We start from the raw sequence: 21,227 nt of genomic DNA, 5'->3' as shown, positions 1-21,227 counted from the left end.
AATACTTTGTGTTTAAACCACATTTGAATTTACCGCCATTATTTTTTGGGATTGCATCTATGGATTTATCATTCCATCACTGACAGCTGTCTTAAGTGTCATCTGAGGATAATCAATCGTTCATTGAAAAAACGTCAAAAAACGGAACCATGGCGGGGCCACCGTCGACTAAGTAAGTTGTAATCTCATTTTACTTATGTGATCTAATCATTTAATACAATAACTTTAATAAAACCTTATTGTTAAGTATATCAGCAAGTGACGAATACTAATATTTTATCAATTAAGTTTCTAAATAATATTCTATGATCATCCATTTATATTAGTACTCGTCTGAGTACCGTGGTCTTCAATTACATAAACGTTTAGTCTTCACTTGAGGACTCTGGACTATAATTTTAGATAGACTTATTTATGTATCTTTTTACAGAATATAATGCGAAATCCAAGAAATTGAAGCAGATTTAGCTATGTCGGACATAGATCTCTCGGAGGACGATGACGTCGACATAAATGACTCACCATGAACCCGTAGAATTTGAATTTTTTGATGATGATATCCAGGAGCAGCTAGCTGAGCCTTTCATTTTATCGAGAGCTATCTTATTTTGTTCCTCTATTGATCCCAATAATTATAATAGTTGATGAGTGTAAGAGTTTATCTAGAATAAATATAAGTTCTAAACTTATGTAAGACTGATTTAAAGTCTTAATTTTTTTTTTTTTTTTTTTTCTTTTTTTTTTTTTTGTTTGATGGAGGTAATAAGAGATTAAGATTAAAAATATTTATTCATGCAAGACCAAATTAAAATTAACAATTCCATATAAAAAAATCCACCACAGGTTTCGTCATTAAAATATAAAATTACATAATTTCATCCGCGACATGCTTCGTCCATTTACAAAATAAAGAAGTCAGCAAACATCCTTCGTCAAGTTAAATAATTAAAATAGCCCGCCCCAGGACGCACCCGCTGCACTGCGAGGGAGATCCTCTGCATCAAGTACGCCCCAGAGCGCTTGTCATGGCCTCGAAGTCTTAATTGTGTTCCTAAGTGGTTCTTATTTCATAAGTTTTGTTATTTCTAACAAATTACCTAATAAATATATTTTCTACCAATAAATTAAACTTTTTTTAACTGCCCACGGTCCTCACTTGAGGACTAATTATTTTCGAATTTAAACCTATTGAAACTGGTTCCTTTTTTAATGCATTACCCGTACATACTACTAGGAACACTATATTGTTAGCACTGCCCCCACTGTCCTACGGATCAGAGTAGCGCGTCAGACCCCGACGCTATATAAGGAAGCCGCTCAGGCCATGCAGCCCATTTGCTCGGCTGCGCTACCTCTCGACGGACGTCTATCGTGATCTACGCGACTTGCTGGTTGGGAAGTACCCGTGTTCTTTTGTTTATTAATTTCTTGTTGATTAATTATTTTTGTGTGCATTGTAAATTGGTGTTTTGTGTTAATCGAGTGAATTCCGTTTAGTTTTAGTTTCTAGTATGTAATTTGTTGCAATAATTGTAAATAAAGGTAAATTTGTTTGTAACCGTTCTTTTTTTTTAAAATCTAATCCACTTCTGATCGCTAACATCAGAAGTGGGATAGCTCAAGCCCACAAGGCCTAGTTTTGTTATTTATTTGGAATTTAAATAATCAGCCAACAAAACACCAATTTCTACCCACACATATTTTTTTATTTGTGATTTTTGTTGAGTGTTCCTAATTTGTTTTGCTACTGACTAGAATGTCTGGTAGACATAGAAAATCGCGCAGCAAGACGCGTGGACATGATAAAGCGCGTAGATCTAGGAGTAGGTCACGGCGAATAAATAATGGACGCGAATCTAGAAGTAGGTCTCGGCGGCGAGACACCAATGTTCGGCGGTCACGGGACCGGTCACGTACGCCCGCGTTGCCCCGGGTTGACAATTCCACATTAGTGCAAGCCCTCAATAACGTAATGACGCGTTTAAGTGCCTTGGAAAGTAACAGTGTCGGTGCATCTCATCAGGACATAGCTAGTGATAAAATTTTGGCGGTTAATTCTCAATCTACCCCCGAAGTGCAAAATAAAAACCAAAACTTGTCGAATGAATTATTAGTAGACGCTTCAAGTAGCATAAATGACCTGTCTCATAACGAATCGAATATTCCTACAGCACAATCTCAATGCGATGTTGAATCTTTACCGAAATCTACGCGCCTCATAGTAGAAGCTTTAAAATCGTTTAGTTCTTCGCGCTCTCAAAATTACTTTGTCTCGAATTTCGACCCATCTATCCATAATATTGACGTATGGTGTGAAGAAGTAGATCGCGCGAGGATAGCGAATAATTGGCAGGACTCTGAGTGTTTATCTCGTGTGGCAGGATGTTTGAGGGGTGACGCTCGCACGTGGTTGAACGAATGGGTGACGCAGGATAGATCGTGGTCTAATTTTGTACGCGAATTTAAGCCCCTTTGTCCCCGGAAACTAGATTATGCAAACATCCTTTGCGAAACCATAACGATTAACTCAGATAAATTTCTTACGTACGCAGAGTATGCACGGCGGATGTTATTACGTCTACGAATCGTGAAGGGCCTCAGTGAGGAGTTAATGGTGTCGCTCGTGATTCGAGGTATTACTGACCCTCAGGTTCGGGCAGCGGCAGCCAACGCCAATTTAAAAAGCGAAGACTTGGTGTCGTTCCTTTCAATTTACACGAAACCTAACCGTAGTAAAGTGGATCCTCGACAAATTCATGGTAAAAAGAGGCCTATGCATAATCAAAACAACACTCTTAAATGTTTTGATTGTGGCCAAATCGGACATAAGAGTAACGTTTGCCCTAAAAAACCGAAGCTTGACCAAAATAGTTCTTCGTCACAAAAGCCATTTCAAAACTCCGAAAGTGCCAACTGTAGTAAAGTTACGTGCAATTTTTGTAAGAAACCAGGTCACGCCGAAGATTCTTGTTTTGCGAAAGACAGGGCCCGGTCCCAAAACAAACGGAATGTAAACCTTTGTAATAGTGAACGCCCTAAAACGGATGTGAAGAATACTGATGTTGTTACCGCTGTCATTCAAGGAGTTCCTATCGATGTGCTTATCGACAGTGGCGCTTTAAACATTTCAATGATATCAGCTGACGTCTTAAAATATTTTTCATGTGAGAAAAAGCCCACGCGATGCACATTGAAAGGAATAAGTGATGGCACAATAGAAGCTGATAGTTTTGTCACGCTTACGGTTGAATTTGCCGAGATTTCTATCGAAGCCGACTTCGTTATTGTATCGGGAACTTGTATGAGTTTTCCATTAATTGTGGGTACAGATATTCTCAACCGCGACGGGGTACAGATATTCTCAACCGCGACGGTGTAACTTACATAAGAACTAAGGACAGGCAATACTTAACGCATTCTAGTAAAGTTGCGGCGTTAGTTAACTCAATTGTAGTTGATGAACCGAATTCGATTAACTCGCCCCTTTTGGGTCCCGAGCGTGTGTCACTTCTTCAAGTAATTAAAGATTTTAGAGATTTCTTAATTACCGGCACTGCCACAACAACAGTTACGACAGGAAAAATGCACATAAACCTCACAAACAATACGCCGGTTGCGTACAGGCCTTACAAGCTCTCTCACCAAGAGAAGTTGATAGTTAGAGACATAGTGCGTGATCTTTTAGAGAAGGGCATTATTAGGGAATCTAACTCGGAGTATGCAAGCCCCATAATACTCGTGAAAAAGAAAGACGGAAGCGATCGCATGTGTGTCGACTACCGAGCGTTAAATAAGTTGACTTCTAGGGAACGATATCCCCTGCCTCTGATAGACGACCACATCGACCGCTTGGGTCATTTTAAATTCTTCTCCAGCCTAGATATGGCTACCGGCTTCCACCAAATACCCATAGATGAGGCCTCAATTCATAAAACCGCCTTTGTAACACCCGAAGGCCACTATGAGTATTTGCGGATGCCCTATGGATTAACAAATTCGCCGATAGTCTATCAGCGCATCATAAATAAAACACTGCGAAGTCATATCGAAGCGGGTTACGTACTCGTATACGTAGATGACGTACTCATTATGAGTAATACTGTTGAGGAGGGCATTGTTCGATTACGCGATGTCTTAAAAACGTTAACTGATGCAGGCTTTTCCATCAATCTAGGAAAATGTTCGTTTCTTGCTACAAAAGTCGAATACTTAGGACGAGTGGTGAGCCAAGGTCAGGTAGGGCCGAGCCCCCGAAAGGTTGAAGCCTTGGTTAATGCACCGATCCCCAGCAATGTGAGACAAGTTAGACAGTTTTTGGGATTAGCAGGATATTTCCGTCGATACATTAAGAACTACGCGACAAAAACAGCGTGTATTTCCCGTTTAACAAAAAGTAATGTCGAATTTTGTTGGGGACCGGAGCAGGAACAAGTACGGCAAGAAATAATCACTCATCTAACTAGTGAACCTATTCTGTCCATATTCGACCCTCAGCTTCAAACAGAGCTTCATACTGATGCGAGTGGTATAGGCTATGGCGCTGTCCTTATGCAGACATGGGCTGACGGTACCAAACACGTAGTGAGCTACTATAGTAAGGCTACGCAAGGTGCGGAACGCAAATACCACTCGTATGAGCTTGAAACCTTGGCGGTCGTGAGAGCGTTGCAGCACTTTCGTCATTATTTGATTGGATTAAAGTTTAAGATTGTAACCGACTGCAATGCTCTCAAGGCCACACAAAACAAAAAGGACTTGCTTCCCCGCGTGGCTCGATGGTGGGTTTATCTTCAAGATTTTGATTTCGACATCGAGTATCGAAAAGGCGTGATGATGTCACACGCTGATTATCTTAGCCGGAACCCATCCACCCAAGTCCATCACATAACCAAACCGCGTAATTGGGCGCAAATAGCCCAGTCAGCTGACAGCGAAACACAGACCTTGTTGCAAAAATTGCGTGACGGTGAGCTAGATACGCGTCGCTATGTAAATCAAAATGACCTCCTGTACTATCGGTACGAACCTATAGGAGAGGAACCAAGACTGCTTTGTTTTATCCCTAAGGGCCATAGGCTGAGCTTACTAAGAATTTTTCACGATGAGCATGAGCACATTGGTGTAGATAAGGTTCTGCATCTTGTGTTGAAGCACTTTTGGTTCCCCGGCCTACGGCAATTCGTTGCTAAGTACATTGCCCATTGTTTAGTCTGTGTTTCCAAAAAGCGAGTTCCCAGGGCGCCTCACCAGCCCATTACTTCCTGGGAAAAACCTAATGTTCCCTTCCACACATTGCATTTAGATGTGTTGGGTCCTTTACCCGAATCAAACGGCTATAAGTTTGTTTTGCTAATGATAGACGCTTTTTCCAAATTCTGTTTGTTGTATCCCATATACCGTCAGGATGTAGGTGAACTCAAACGCACATTTACTGAGGCAGTCTCTCTCTTTGGTGCACCCAAGCTTTTAATAACCGATCGCGGCCGAATGTTCGAATCAGCGGAATTCATTCGATTTCTCACTGACATTGGGTGCGATATCCATCACATAACACCCGAGATGCACCATGCTAATGGTCAAGTAGAGAGGTATGCTAGAACGGTCCTTAACATGATTAGGATCGAAGCCAATCACAAAGGCGCTTCGTGGTCTGAGCAATTATGGCGGCTGCAGCTGGTTCTGAATATGACGAAGCAGAAGACCACACAACACTCTGCCCTGAACCTCCTAGTAGGAATTGACGCTGTCACTCCAGTATTGCGGTCATTGATCCGTGATGTGGCCATAGATAATTCACAACAGACTCCGCGCGATGCATGGCGGGAGTTATGCAGAGCCAGAGCCAATGACCTTCTGAAGAAAAATCAGGCTCAACAGGACACTACAGTCAACCGGCAGAGGCGACCGCCTCGCAAGTTTAATATTGATGACCTTGTGTTTGTTATTAAATACTCGCAGTCAACAGGAAAGTTAGATCCAGGGATGCGAGGGCCATACCGAGTGCTGAAGGCCTTGCCGAGTGACCGCTACGAGTTGAAGCTGCTGAGCGGGTCATATGGCAAGACCACTCAGGCGGCTGCGGAGTATCTGGTCCCCTGGCGTGGAGAGTGGTGCCCTGATACGTGTGCTGCTTTCTTCGAATGTGAGTTGATGTGTGCTTTTGCTTTAGCCGTCATGTCTCTTATCTTATTGTCCCTCTTTGCTCCCCTTTAATAATCATAACAGACCCTTACTTTCTAAACTCTAAGGCCGCCATCTAATACCCCCCTAAATTAATAAATTAGAAACAGTTATAGACATGGCGTGCTGGACCATTAACACCATCATGTGGGGATGTTGGTAGACTTGCGAATCAGTGATGCCTCTTGTCTACCACATCATGTACCAAGACTTGTCTCTTGTCTTGCGCTGTGTGAGTTATGCGAATCAGTGATGCCTCTGACTCTTCAGCTGGTCCATCGAGTTATGCGATTCAGTGATGCCTCTAACTCCTCAGTCGTGCGAATCAGTGATGCCTCCGACTGAGCGCAGGTGGTTGGGACGCCTTCCATCTGATTTGTTCACAGATCCTGTGCCTGTACCTGAAGCCAAGTTTGAAGATGCTAGCCAACGAAGTTGTAAGACATTGGGCCCATTCATTTAAATACTTATGATGCTTTGCTTGTTTCTTATGAGCTAGATTAAGCGATAGGCTCTTTTGACATTAGAACTTTTGAAAAACTGTCTCATGTTTTCAGGTAATGAGACGGATGATTCTGAAGCAGGATCATCAGCATCACAAGGTGAAGCGCAACCATCAGGACCAAGCAGCGTGCCAGGGCCAGCACGGACCCCTCAGGAGGTCGTCGATGACGACTCCTAGTCAGGAAAGGCCGTGTTAGCACTGCCCCCACTGTCCTACGGATCAGAGTAGCGCGTCAGACCCCGACGCTATATAAGGAAGCCGCTCAGGCCATGCAGCCCATTTGCTCGGCTGCGCTACCTCTCGACGGACGTCTATCGTGATCTACGCGACTTGCTGGTTGGGAAGTACCCGTGTTCTTTTGTTTATTAATTTCTTGTTGATTAATTATTTTTGTGTGCATTGTAAATTGGTGTTTTGTGTTAATCGAGTGAATTCCGTTTAGTTTTAGTTTCTAGTATGTAATTTGTTGCAATAATTGTAAATAAAGGTAAATTTGTTTGTAACCGTTCTTTTTTTTTAAATCTAATCCACTTCTGATCGCTAACAATATAATATTTTTTGCGACATTTATTCAAGTTTAAGTTTCTGGGCCGTAAGCTAGGTAAACGCAATAGTCCTTGTGTGAGGACCGTGGGCAGATAGTCCTAAAAAATAAAATAACGCCTGGGCGTCAGGAGGTTATATATAACTACTTTCCCAGTTGTCGAATAGTCTGAAATTATGGCCTTCCTACATTAGTTTAGTACTTACTTATATTAGTCTTTCTAGGGTTTCACTAAAAGGTTTGTATTAACTTCGTCACCTTGCTCGCCTAATCTAGCTGGAACATGTGGATCAGTTTAGTTTATTTTTATTGACGTAAACAACATATAATTCGGTATGTTAAGTAATTTTATGGTGATTGTTTTTATAATTTTAAATTGAAGTATGTTGGAATTTGAGAAACTAATTTGAATATTTTTTATTTTACTGCTCTCGTTAATTTAATAAAAAATAATTAAAGATCGGCTCTTTGACGATTTTATGACGTCATTCGCTACCATGCAGCCGCTGACGTCATCAAGATCGTAACTCTGTGAATATTTACACTTTAGATTGACAGAAGTGACATTTAACAATTGAACATTTTTATTCTCTTTGGTTGAAAATTTAACCTTGCGCAGCGTCTTGAAGGACAAATTATATTTTCATATTTGATAAAATAATCGGAATCCTTGAATATTTTATATTTTTAAGAATGAGACACTTATTAAGAAGATAATATCTCGAAACGGTTTTGGAATTAGCATCAATTTTTTTTTACTTAACATACCGAATTTCAGGGTAGAATTTTATCCGTAACAGAATCCTTATCGGGAGGGTCGCTTTAGACTTACTAAAGGTGAATAAATGTAGCAGCGGCAGCGTATCGCTCCGAAACTTAGTTTATAGTAAGCTAAAGTGACCCCCCAGTTGTCAGCCCTCACGGAAGGTGTCGGGCTACTAGGTAGATGCCCATGTCTACCAATACACTATGTAGGTACGGTGGTCTGCGCCTAAAATAGTATACAGGCGGAGTTTTTAAAATAGCGATCCCTGATGATGAAGGGACCAGCTACATCTGTTATAAATCCGGGGACGTGTTGTGTGTGTTGTGTGTAGCAGTGGTGTTTATGTGGATGTGCTTGAGCAGCATATGTGAGCTTGAGATCGCTGTTTTAAAAACTCCGCCTGTATACTTTTAGGCTCAGGCCACCGTACGTGTGTCTGGTCTTATGATATCACTACGGTCCTGACTATTGTGAAAAACCTATCTCCAGTGGTGCCCGTCAGCCGTACCAAAGTTACGGGCTAGATGGTGGTGTACATTATACAGTCACTTGGGCACTATATTATGTTCTTGCACAGTTGGTGAATGTTAACTATGATGTCAACTGACCAACATGGTTGAAATTTGTCAAGAGGACTTCTACTTAGCGTTGCGTGTGACAAACACTAGAGCTGAACTAAGTTTTGTCACCGTGGTGACAGGATGGAAGTCAAGAGATTATTAGTTTTTACACTTATATAAGTGTTTACTTACCAGAATTTTCTAGATATAGTTAACGTTCTAATCCTGTGACCCGCGACAACACAATGAGTTAAGTAATCCAATTATAATCTGACTCAGTACTGTTTCTTGCAGTTCTGGGAAGAATTCTGATACACATGTTGGAAGTTTCTGTTTACCTAATGACGAAATACTTATAGGAAAATATAACTAAAAACTAACATTTTCTACACAAACTTATTAAGAAACAAACTAAGTAAATAAATGATTGTGCTAATTGTTCAAATAATTATTTTATAGAAGGTATAAGGAGCAATATAAGTACATTGTAGATAAGAAAATGATAATTCAAGTACTTCGGATTTCGTCCTTTTGCGTGTGTTCAAATGATGGCAATGGGCCCACCTCCTAAATGGTCCTACCCATTACATAATTACAGTCGCAAGCATAAAACTTATAGTTTTAGCATTCCCTTTTAGGTAGGTGGGTAAAAATCATTGAGTACGTAACTATTTTGATATAAAAATGGTAAAAGTACTAGGTAACGGATAATAAAGTCAGATAAACTACCCATATAGCCTTGACATTTTTCTTGTAAATCTTTATGATTTCTCGCTAAGTATAAAGTATAAACTGAGCATCGAAGAAAACAAGTTGCTTTCATCTGATAGGCTATTGTTATAGCTTGACGGTCTCCCGATGTCGTCTTTGATTATAATCCAGATATTATTTTCCTTTGTTACAGGAATAGCTCTATAAATTCTATAATTAATATTGAATGTAGGTCAAAGAGGTGCTTAACAGATAATGTTGATATACTTAACATTTTCGTCATAAATACAGATAACTTTTAGGAACGAATACCATATAGGATACCCATATAACCCATGATACTCCTCGCTCCCCGCTCCGCTTATCACCGTGCAACACGTCTATCCCACGGCGGAGTGTGCCTGTTGCATGTCGGGAAGAAAGCGTGTGGGCGCGCGGCCCTTTATAAGCGTCCACATTGCCCAGCCTCCCTCAGAACTCCCGACCATAGACTACCAACGTGACGTCGCTCCAATCGCACCTGTTCTTATAACCTAATTTATCGATAAAAAGTTTTGTAAAGTTTTACTTTGTTGAGAGGAAAAGTGGAAAATATGAAAGTGGTGTGTCTCTGTTGCTTGTTGGTGCTGGTGTTGGTGTGTTTGGTTGCTGTCGACGCGCATCCACTCAGGGCCCGAAATATGGATTATGTGAGTACTTATATATAATTAAGTATTATAAACCGTAATTCCAAATTTAATTGCTTATCTAAGCCAACTAAGGAGGGTAACCACCGAAGGGTTCTACTCGTACGCAACTAATTAGAGAAAACTATTTATTTTCTGCTAAATACACGCACGCTTTTGGCTACGCAAACGAGCCAGCCTACTTCGAGTTCTTCTTAGCGTGTTGATGACAATCACTAGGTAGAGTTGGAATAGGGTTGGTCAGTAGGTACACTCACCATGGTGAAAGGATTTGCCAGTCAGAGTAGCAACTCTCAGTTGACTGCCCGGGAAGGGTGCCCGGAAGTATGGTGGGTTGATAAGTCACTCGGGAAAAGGCTCTTTCATGCACGCCCTTTGAGTGCCAAATAAATTATACACAGTACGCACTATGGCGAGTGTAGTTCGTAGTTCAGAAATGGAAACTAACACCCTCTAATTTGTTACTTTGTTTCCGTAATACATAAAGTTGCCTGTAAGAGATCGCTCTTAGCGATAACCCGCCCATTTTAGGAGGTTCTCGAATCCTCTGTAGATATGTAATTTTGAATGACTGATTTATTTCGTGTTCAATAAAGTAATATTCTATGTTATTCTATTCTATCCTAACTCTCTTCTTTCGCCATTTCTTTCCTCCTTAATGACGGGGTCTTTGTGAAATGATGGTACTTGGTAGATTATGACTTTTGAAAAGTAATTCTAATATTCTACGTCGAAAAAATAAACGATTTCATTTCATTTCATTTCTCCCGTTCCCAACAGCTGGAGGCTCTCCGGCGCATGCAGCAGATCCCGCAGTGGCACTGCATGCGCTACCGCCGCGTGCAGCCGCACGGGCCCTGCTCCCGCTGGTGGCTCATGAGGAGACATTGAAACGACGTGCGGGAGATGAGGTGCCAGTAGAATAGAGAACATTAAGGTTTAGGGCGGGTAGGGTAAAAGTGGTAAGATTTAGAAAGAAGTTGGATTAATGTAATATGGCTCTGATGTGTTTGTATATATTTGTACGTAGTGTAGTATTTGTAATAGGTACACCAAATTACAATCAATGACTGATTTATCATTGCCTTTCTACCTTAAAATGATTACTTATTCCTAAAATGTAGAAATTTCGTAGGTATTTACTGAAATGTAGTACTAGACTTACATAGATTTTAAATGGGTTCGAGATTAAAGAAATAATAAATAAGTTCAGCATTTATATTTAATTAAAACTTACGTTGTAAATGTTAATGAAACTCTAGTCAAAATAAAGCAGCTTATAAATACTTATCAACGCTTTTTATTTAATTTTTAAACGCACGCACATTCTATTCCTCGCGTTAAATAAATTGCCGTGTCATAGTTCAAACTCGTAAACAAATTAAATTATAAGGTAACGCAACATGTTTTGCTTCCAAGTAGGTAATGAAGATGGACGGTACTTGGCATCAACCATTAGGTACATTAACTATACAGTTACGTCCACGGCAGTATTACAACATAAGGGATAGTGTGCAATAGTAGGACACTGGGTAGGTCATTCGCATTCGCTTTAACCATTAATTTCCTGTACGTCCCACGTAATTTAATAAGGGTCAGAGTGGTGGCGCTAGCGTCTTCGTATGATGCGAATTGTGGGTCTAACAAAAAGTATCTAATTCATTCTTAGGTGATAATGATAAATTATCTATCTATGCTAAATTATCTATCTATGCTAAATTATTAATATTTACTCCGACGAAAACTAAGGAGCTTATCTGCTTTTACATGCCGTCACTAAATAACTAGGTAAGTAGGTACTTACTTATAGAGTAGGTAGGTACTTTAAAGTTAAAAACAATAAGAACTTGTATTACTTGTGGTACTTTAAACAAGGTTTAAACCGATATAACATGGATAATATTATGTAAGTCATTCATTACTTGATCATGTTAAATTTTTTAGACGTGGTAGGTAGTCAGCCATCGAAATTTCCAGATTTTCCGAGCAGACTAAGGTACCTTACATTAAATTGTTCCGTCCTGCATACAAAGTTGTTCTGTAACATTATCTGGCCTACATAAAGTTTCCAGAGTCTACAAGGCTTGTGTCTAATGCGTTTAGAACTGTATAGAGTTCCCGTAAACTGCATCACAGGTTGTTGCGTCATTCTACGCAATATTTGTTCGAGGGTCAGATAGATATTTATAAACTAGTCCTATGTTGAAGAATAGTCTGAGTAAGAAAAATATTGACTAAATATATTATAATACATGTGTTGTGTATTTGCTATGAAAAGTAAATTTTCTGGTCATGTTAGTTGGACAAAAGCCGAAAATTCTTAGAAAACATTTCGCCTTTTCACAACGAAAAGAGAAACAAACAAATACGAGAGAGATACTTATCGTCATAGTTCACGCTGAAGGCATAACTTTTAAAATCAGCTGCCAACCAAAATATTTTTTGGAAGTACCTAGCTAATAATAATAACTAATAGATTGATTTTGTTTCTTCTTCTCATGTAAAAGGTTGCTCATGTAGCGAACTGTGAAGTAGAAGACCAGCTCGACGAAGCTGAGGATGCTCGCCCCCACGCACAGCCCCGTCGTGCCTCCGATGGACACTGGAAATGGTTAAATTTTCATAATTTACTGTATTATCAGCTGAGTGAAAAGAGTAAGTTTTTCACATACACACAACACACACAATTGGTAGGTAAAGTTTTGTGACCATTTAGGTTCTCCTTTAAAGCGTTTAGCTTCATTTGTTCTTTGTTTATAAAATCTCAACAATTACCAGTCTATTAATTATGTTCTTAGTAATTCTCACTTACCCACCAAATCCAAGCGGCTTCTAACTATATTTCTTTTGAATCTTTCCGTCGGTAAATAGGCCAGCGCGATTTGAACAACTGATTTCTTTTTTTTCAGGCTTTTGTCCCTGAAATAAATTTTACTTATTTCTATGTCGGTACCATGGAAATCCTTGCGAACGTGTGTATTTGTATTGAACAATCAGTTTTGATCTTAAAGCTAGGCCACCGAACGACCTACAGGCCTACAGTCTCCCTGAAATTTGTGGCTGCAATCGGAGCTGGATTCTGTTATTGAATTTTTTTCCCTCTGTAGAGTAATAATTATCTCTCTACTACATTTTGAACTCACCCTTTCTTATCGCTCTTGACGACAGTAATATCAGTATCAGTGCAGGAGGGCAGACAGGCGCAGGCGAGGCCGGCGCGCGCGGCCCACGGCGGCTTCAGCGTCGTCAGCTCGGTCACGTGAGCCGCAAGACAGGCCAGACCCGTGAGGTTACAGTGGTCGGCTGCCGCTGGGGGGAGAAGTTATTGGGTGGTGGCTGTTAGTGGTTTAATGAGGAAGGCACAATGTGGACGAGGAGGGCTGGTGATGAAGCGTTGTTGGGCGGTTTTTATGATTATGTTTTGTAAGGTAATCAGAACAGGCCACATTCACCTGTCCTGTTAGCTGAAGTTAGCTTTACTGGGTCCAAATATGATATTAATCACTATAGTAAGGATACCTACTGCACACATTGTAAATTTACTACTATAGGGCTTGAACATATAACTGATGCCCGTCGCCTATTTGTTAGGTGTTATTTTGTCGTGCCTTTTTTCACGGCCCTTAAAGACTACATGTAGTTAACCAACTTACTAGTGCCAGGCATGAGGTGGTCGTTGCAGCCGCAGCGCCGGGCCTGCCCCCGACGGCGGCACTGCGTGTTGCAGGCGCTGTACGAGTAGCGCGGGAACAGGCCCGGCTGCTCGCGATGGAAGCTGCTCAGTACTCACTAGTCCCTGGCATGAGGTGGTCATTGCAGCCGCAGCGCCGGGTCTGCCCCCGGCGGCGGCACTCTGTGGTGCAGGCGCTGTACGAGTAGCGCGGGAACAGGCCGGGCTGCTCGCGGTGGAAGCTACTCACTAGTCCCCGGCATGAGGTGGTCGTTGCAGCCGCAGCGCCGGGTCTGCCCGCGGCGGCGGCACTGCGTGGTGCAGGCGCTGTACGAGTAGCGCGGGAACAGGCCGGGCTGCTCGCGGTGGAAGCGGCACGCGCGCTGCGCCGGGCTGGTCTCGGACAGCAGCGGGTCGTTCTCGATGTTGCGGACTGCCAGGTCGCGCCTGCAGGTGTAAAAACTTTGTAGAGTCGTTGAAGTAGTCTTTACAGGCTTTAATTAAAAGAAGCTCTTGCATTACTTATGCCGAGTTGCATGCAAATCTATGTTTCTTTCTGTCCGTGTATTTGAAACTGTGATGTCTGCAATAAAAAAAAAAGTCAATTTCTAAAAGCTCATGAAATGGTGTAGTTATTTAGGTTGCATAAATGATGCGCAAGGATCTAAAATGTTTACCAATATCGGTTTCCCAACTTGATTTCAATGATTGACGTCATCAAAGTAGTGATCGTTGGCAGCTCGTCGTCTCCCAATGTGTACACCTGAAATAGTTATGTGATATGTATTACCTACCCCCTTACAATTGATTATGGCAACCCTTTTCTCTACAGGCTTACCTTTGAAGGAACCAATACATCAAATCTCAGAACTCCACGCCTAGATGTGGTTCTATTATGTACTGAGAGATTATAAATTTTCGGCTCCCTGTGTAAACAAAAAAATACTATTGACATACCAACAAATACGGAAATCTGTAATTAATTGTAATCCTAAACAATAAGGTACCTTACTTGGGTTCCGCTCATCTGGCATAATCTTTATTGACCAAAACTCATTTCGCATAACTCGTATGGTCTAAACTTTTTTGGCCGAACCATCACTTTGCCAAGACTTATGTGGCATAAGGCTCGTTTCGTCTAAAACTCTTTAGGCACAATCTTTAAACACCTAAGTTTCGTTTGCTCAAATTTATGTTCGTCTATAACCTATGTATAATCTTGTTTCTCCTAATGTTATCTTAATAAATAATATATTTAGTATGTAGTAAATGTACAAATTGTGGTATTTTTCTCCTACATCCCGAAAATCACGATATTGTATGATCAAAAAATCGAAAGTTAACGACCAATATAATTATTACAAACCCCATGAGATCGAAACCTAAAAATAGGTGCGACGACGAGCAAAGCGAGGAGGAGCGTGTTAGGTGCACATGTTCATCAAAACCAAAGCGGAGCGCAGCGAAGCGGAGCGGAGCGTTTTCCAAACAGCGGAAACAATACAAGGCACCAGTTTGCGCTATGTAGGGAGACGCTCCGTCAAAGTTAAAGCCAAAAGAATATTATTACTTTGTATAAGCCTATGCCATAGCATTATTAGGCTTTTCAAGATTTGGCCATACCATTATTAGGCTAAACAATGTTATGCGAAATAACTTTTTACTAAACGAGATTTATGCCATACGATTTTCGGCGTAACGAGACTTTGACCAAACGTTACTATGCAATACGAGATTGGGCAAAAAAATCTTATGCCAAAAAAGGTAGAACCACCTTACTTCGTTTGAATGGAGTTGAATATGTAGCAGGTGCCAAGGTCGGTGTGAATGCTCTGGAAGTATTCACAGCAGTCGAACGGCTCATTATTGTAAGAACAGTTACTGAGGCTGTTCTGACAGGAGCTTCGCACGAGGTTGGCATACGAGCTGTAGTTGCCAACTGGACAGAGCGGGTTGAGGCCTCCCTTGAGGCAGTAGTGGATGGTTCGGAAGAGAGTTCCTCGGAAATACGCGATCTCTAGCAACACGTCGTCCAGGTCTGCCGGGTGGTCTACTGTCCAGATACTGGAAGTGTGGACACAGTGTTTTTACTTCGATAAACATTGCATAAGACAAGAGTGTGGGATTCATCGGAATCGAATAAAAGCAACTACAAAACATAGTTTAAAACTGGCCTTTATTGGTTTGATGTGTAACAGGCTGATTACCATATATTTTTTATTGTATGGTTATATTTTGCATAAAGTTGTAGAGTCAGGAGGAAAAGTATACTTAAATTGACTGTCCTCACAATGGCGATACACTTACCTACTTGCCCGTAAAATTAAACATAAGTTTGCATGCTTGTGCTTGCCTTGCCTTTAACCTAACTGCTTGGTATACTTGCCAGGATACAGACATGCCAGTTTATACACAGCATGATAGTAATGTTGGCACGCGCAAGAATCTGATAAGTATAGATGTGCCAGCCATATGAATATCAGTGAAACTGCTACCCTTACTCTCAAACACGTATACAAACTCATCAGCCACATCGAAGACCCTCTGCAGGTTGTTCTCCTCGCACAGAGCCACGGCGGGCATGCGGGTGCTCCAGGGCAGGTAGGCGGTCTCCACGCCGAAGCTGATGGGGTTGGACGCGAAGGCTTCGAAGGCCGCGATGATGAGCACGGCCGACCCGTACCAGCCTAGCGCTACTAGCACCAGCCAGAGGCATCTGGGGATACGTGGAGTAAGTTGGCGCTAATGGATTTGGGGCGGAATATTCCTACTGTCTTCATAAATAGCTTCTATGTCGAAGTAAGTCTCCTTATCTATTTATCAGTAATCGAGTGAAACGCAGGGTAATGTTAACTACACCACTGATTTTATATCTTCTACCACAGAATAATAACTCACGGAAACGTGAAAATCTCAATATCCTCAGACCAGCCAATTTTCCAGCAATAATTATTGTTGTCTGATGATAAAATAATAATAATAATAATAATAGTGATACAACATACTATACACTATAAGTACATCAATTTAACGGATTATAAACTTTGTAGCATTACTTAATAATATTTTTATGTAGGTATAAGTATAAGTATGAGTACTTATGACCCTACATAACATAAGTGTACCTAAAGAATACTTCGTCAAAAGTGGTCAAAGTAAATGATGAAATACGAGGCTCAATGAAGCTTACCTTTCGGTCCAATGTTTAGTGTGATCGGCGATGTAATGCACACCGGTGAAGGAACAACTTGCGCAATACTCTTTAACATGAGCTCTGCAAGATGTTGTCGAGGACATTGTATTTTTTACTGTCTAAATATGAATTAAAATAATTAAATGTGTCCACTTCAGTATCTGAAAAAGTAATGCAATGTTCCATGCACAATGCAGGTATTGTTTGTTATGCGCAAACATTAGCTCTGCAACGCCTATACATTTTTAATGAGATACGTTATAAAAGCACATGTAGCAATTATGCAGATAGCCATAATAAATTCATGGTTTCGTAATAACACAACACACTATATTTTGTATCATTGTCGGTGTATTAACATAATATTTACAAATATCTACACTAAAGAATCTCAACAATGTGGGATGTATTTTGAATACATAATCTTATCCTACTATTCGTTTCTTAATAAAATACTGATTCACCAAATGGTGGAAAGCTTTTTATAAATATTGTAAATGTTCTGGGCTAGAGTGATGGTCGTATTGGGGGCCATGTTGGAACTCGTAGTGAGCTTCTTCCTGGTAGTAGTGTCCTGGCGGGGGCGCGTGGAACTGAGGCTGGTGATGCTGCAGCGGCTGTTGATACTGAGGCTGGTGCTGGTGCTGCGGCGGTTGATGCTCATGCGGCTGCGGGTGGTGATGCTGGTGCTTCTTGGACTGCCAGCGGCCCGGGTTGCGCAGGATCGGGGGCCGCTCGTGGGCCCGCGACAGGAACCCGGCGTGGGTCAGCATGTTGTACACGCTGTTCCGCTCCACTTTTTCAGCTTCACGGTCGTACACCTGGAATGTTAAATATTTTGATTGGATTTACTACTTACTACTATTTTTGTTATAAAGTTAGCATCCTATTTGTGGTGGGTTTATAAACTATTGGATTGGGTTTTTTATAGACTAAAGGAATGCTAAGCAAAACTTTTTTAACACATCTCTACTCGTACTGAATCGAACCTAATCAGAAAGCTATAAGTAACTCTAGAACTCAGTCAATTTAGTTATATAATATCTTCATCATCAAACAAAGACTTCGACGCTTCCGTTGCACATGAAACATCAGTAACTTACCGGACTCTCCCCCTCGTGCAGCAAGCTAGTGATGGGCAGGATGTCCCACAGGCGCGGGTGCGTGAAGGCAGTCTTCCGCAGGTGGACCGGCAGCGCCTGGCTCTCCACGTCTGAAGTCACCACGGCGGGGTGCGGCGGCGGCGGGGCGGGGAGCGCCGCGGCGAGGCATGACGTCGCCAGTAGGACCAGTATTGGCTGCATCATTTCGGTGCCTGGCTCTGGAAAAATTTTAATTTACTAATTTACTGTCAGTGGTTTTGGTTAGAGATCTGATTTAAGCATACAATATGGTATTTGGAATGTGATGATGATCCTGTTCCCTGCTTACTATGTTTGTACAGACAAGAAAATACTTAAGTGTCACAATCCGCACCCCTGCGCAGCGCAAACTGTTTGATCCAGGAGGTGAAGAGTAAAAAAAAATATTATTTTTATATTCATCTAGGTCATCTAGGTGTCACTCGGTAGTGGAGCTTAAAATTATTGTGTTTAAACAAATATCTGCTGCTCTGGACCTTGGTCGTCTTTTAACATCATACCTAGGTACATCAAAAGTAAAAGGAAAACAATCATTAGTTGAAGCTGCGCGTTCCAAGTCATTAAACCTTCAATTAGTCGGCAATGGTCTACCGACGTTGCAGCATCCACCGCCTATTCAAAGAAACTGGGTAAATTGTTGTTAGCTGACTGAGACAAAGCCTTCAACGACGAAGGTTAAATAAAATATACTCGTGCCCAGCAATAGTCGAGCCTACAGTAGGTAGCTAGGTAGGGTAAATACAACATACAACGACAAAAATAATGTAGGTTGGTACTACTTAGTATTTAAAATCAACGTCTAAAGTCTAATGTCGCATAATCTCATAAAGATTCTACAAAATATTATAATCCCATAATACATTTGAATGGAACACTACACTACACTAATTATAAATAACCCTTACGTGACGCGGTAAGCTATCTGCACTACAATCTACTTAGTTATAATAAATCACACGGCCTGTTCCATATTGAAACATACATAAATACCTATGACATGCATGCCTCTTTGGTCTAGTGGCAGAAGCTTCACATAATCAGGACACTCGGGAAACAGCATCAATTTGTATTATTAAGATACAAAACTGAGGTCCAATTTTTTTAAAGATGCCGTCGCTTTTTCTGTTGGGACGCCAAACACATTACCTACCGACTGATAGGTCATCCGTCTTATTATTTATAACATTATGATTTGATGAGAGACCTCTTATGTAGTTCTTAAAATCAGCACGGTTAAGTGACAGTCTTTTATTTTAAAACAATTTCAACTCAACTTGTTGACCTAAGTTTGTTTACACGTTACGTCACGCTTATTTGAACGCGCGGTCGTGTGATGCTGTGATTGTAGTCGGAATTGGGCTGAACACTATAATGGACCGGTCACACAGCGCTCTACTCGGCTTTGTTTACGTAATCACTAACAACCAATAATACTTTTACTAATATGGAGATTCAACTTGACCGCCCAGACAATGCGAATGGATGAATGTAGAGCAGCAGGTTTAATGGATTAGATAATGTTAGGGTACCTATGCTTTATGTAGTTTTTGGTACATTTACCGACTAGTTATAATGAGAGGGTAGGGTATTTAGTGCCAATTTCGCCATAGTGGGTTAGTGCATAATCAATAGCAATAATCCCTATTATTGCTTGACTTTTGACACATCTGTCAAGAATTTAATATGGAGATAACGTATAATTGATCTACCTTTCCCTGGCTACGATCTAACCAACTATGGAGAAATTGGAGCTTAGTAGAATTCCAACTCCCGATTTTTTTACGTTCTAAAAATATATAATATGAGGTCCAGGAGATTGTTGTACTTAATACTTATATTAAATGTGTGGCGGGATTTGAACACTCAGCCCATCTGCAGGACATAGGCCTCTTCCAGAAATTGAGGGTTACCTATTGCTATAATCTCCCAGTATGGCAGGTGGGCTGGAGATATCACACAACACATACATTTAACACTTGTCTAACACCCTCGACGTGAAAGAAATATCTATCTTGAAACAAATGAATTTCCAAGCCGGGGAGTGTACGTGGGAACCTCGGCACAGCAGTCACTATATAACTACTGCACCATCCCGTCGCCATATCGTCGTCGACAACAGAAGAGCAGCAGTCCTAAATTATTCAATAACTACTACTGTTACAAAAGTTATTTTGTTAAAAATTGTTATTGTCAAAAATACCTAAATACAAATTTAATTACCTCCAAGCCTTTTCCTACAACTTTACAATCACAGAATCGCTACACTACTCCTCACAGTGTAATAACAATAACATCACATCACTGTATCACTGCACCTTCATATTTTACTCATTCACCGTCAGAACCACGAAGATCATAAGCTGCGGTCTTATCACGTAAATTATCTCAGCGAGTGTGAACAGAAACAGTTGCCGCGCGATTGGTATGAATCCATGGATCTGGTAGAGAAGCTGCCTCGCGCTGGCGCCTCCACCACCACCCGCGGTGTTGCGAAAACTTGCAACCGCACGCGGCGCCCTGTGGAAGCTTCGCTTGGTGAGCCACTTACTTTTCCTAAGTGTAAGTGATAGTGAATCAGCCCGCAAGTAGCTAAAGGTTTTTTGGGTAGCTGTATTGTAGAAGTGGACGACTTTGGGCTGGTGATGATGATCATGATACAAATTCTGAGTTTAAAGTATTATAATTGAACTTAAACTATAGTTATCCTGTAGGCATACTGTAGTTAATGCACTTTATATCTGATTGTTCCAATATTCTTAATTTTCAGTTTTACTTGCCAAAGGGAATTTGATCCGCTAATGTTATTTAGTAAATTATTGTACTTACTTAGTTTACATATCTACTTATGGTTAGTAAAATACTTATGTACATCTATGGATGGTTTAAACTTGAGTGGGCCCTCCAGTATGAAGCAATAGAAAATTGAGACGATTGTACTTCGTAGTTATATTAAATTCCACCACGGCCGCGAGGCATACACCAACATGAAAAGTAAAGTTGAGCAATTTATAATTCAAGTGAATGTTCAATGAGGATTACATACCTATCTTTAGAAAAAACATGGAGATTGCGACATGGGTTTCGATCATTCAGTGTTATTACTTGGTTATTAAATTTGACATTGATATGAATTCAAATGTTTCTTTTAGATTCTACGAGTAACAACCTCTATGTATAGGTAGGGATTTTAGCTTAGGTATAACTAGGTACCACCAACATTCCAACACCTCCGTTTTAACATTAACTTTACATAGAGCACAATATTTCCAT

At 40.8% G+C, this 21,227-nt stretch overlaps 2 protein-coding genes across 2 annotated transcripts; both read right to left on the bottom strand.

The window, feature by feature from the left end:
• Nucleotides 1–12,396: 12,396 nt before the first annotated feature.
• Nucleotides 12,397–17,063, bottom strand: LOC105381697 (sodium channel protein Nach). Its single transcript, XM_048622553.1, has 10 exons — nucleotides 16,813–17,063; nucleotides 16,144–16,338; nucleotides 15,402–15,686; nucleotides 14,461–14,548; nucleotides 14,300–14,385; nucleotides 13,866–14,069; nucleotides 13,606–13,727; nucleotides 13,096–13,261; nucleotides 12,765–12,862; nucleotides 12,397–12,554 (listed from the first exon to the last, which is right to left on the bottom strand). Exons 1-10 carry the CDS (start codon nucleotides 16,917–16,919, stop codon nucleotides 12,409–12,411), a joined length of 1,497 nt encoding a protein of 498 aa, XP_048478510.1. The 5' UTR covers nucleotides 16,920–17,063; the 3' UTR covers nucleotides 12,397–12,408.
• An 85-nt stretch (nucleotides 17,064–17,148) lies between these two features.
• LOC105381654 (global transcription regulator sge1) lies at nucleotides 17,149–18,137 on the bottom strand. Its single transcript, XM_038114699.2, has 2 exons — nucleotides 17,919–18,137; nucleotides 17,149–17,636 (listed from the first exon to the last, which is right to left on the bottom strand). The coding sequence occupies exons 1-2, from the start codon at nucleotides 18,120–18,122 to the stop codon at nucleotides 17,298–17,300; spliced, it is 543 nt and encodes a 180-aa protein (XP_037970627.2). The 5' UTR covers nucleotides 18,123–18,137; the 3' UTR covers nucleotides 17,149–17,297.
• Between the last annotated feature and the right edge of the window lie 3,090 nt (nucleotides 18,138–21,227).

This window comes from Plutella xylostella, chromosome 8 (genome assembly GCF_932276165.1).
Source record: "Plutella xylostella chromosome 8, ilPluXylo3.1, whole genome shotgun sequence".
NCBI classification, from domain to species: domain Eukaryota; kingdom Metazoa; phylum Arthropoda; class Insecta; order Lepidoptera; family Plutellidae; genus Plutella; species Plutella xylostella.
This window is presented reverse-complemented; position numbering and strand designations above follow the sequence as displayed.

Bases quoted from the DNA above. Each gene is read 5' to 3' on its own strand.
- LOC105381697 (XM_048622553.1), bottom strand. From the start codon at position 16,919: ATGTCCTCGACAACATCTTGCAGAGCTCATGTTAAAGAGTATTGCGCA. The intron at 13,728-13,865 runs GCTTCCACCGCG...AGTACTGAGCAG, and splicing joins ATGCCGGGGACTAGTGAGTA to CTTCCATCGCGAGCAGCCGG. The intron at 13,262-13,605 runs GTAAGTTGGTTA...TTCTCCCCCCAG, and splicing joins CCACCTCATGCCTGGCACTA to CGGCAGCCGACCACTGTAAC.
- LOC105381654 (XM_038114699.2), bottom strand. From the start codon at position 18,122: ATGATGCAGCCAATACTGGTCCTACTGGCGACGTCATGCCTCGCCGCG. The intron at 17,637-17,918 runs GTAAGTTACTGA...TTAACATTCCAG, and splicing joins TGCACGAGGGGGAGAGTCCG to GTGTACGACCGTGAAGCTGA.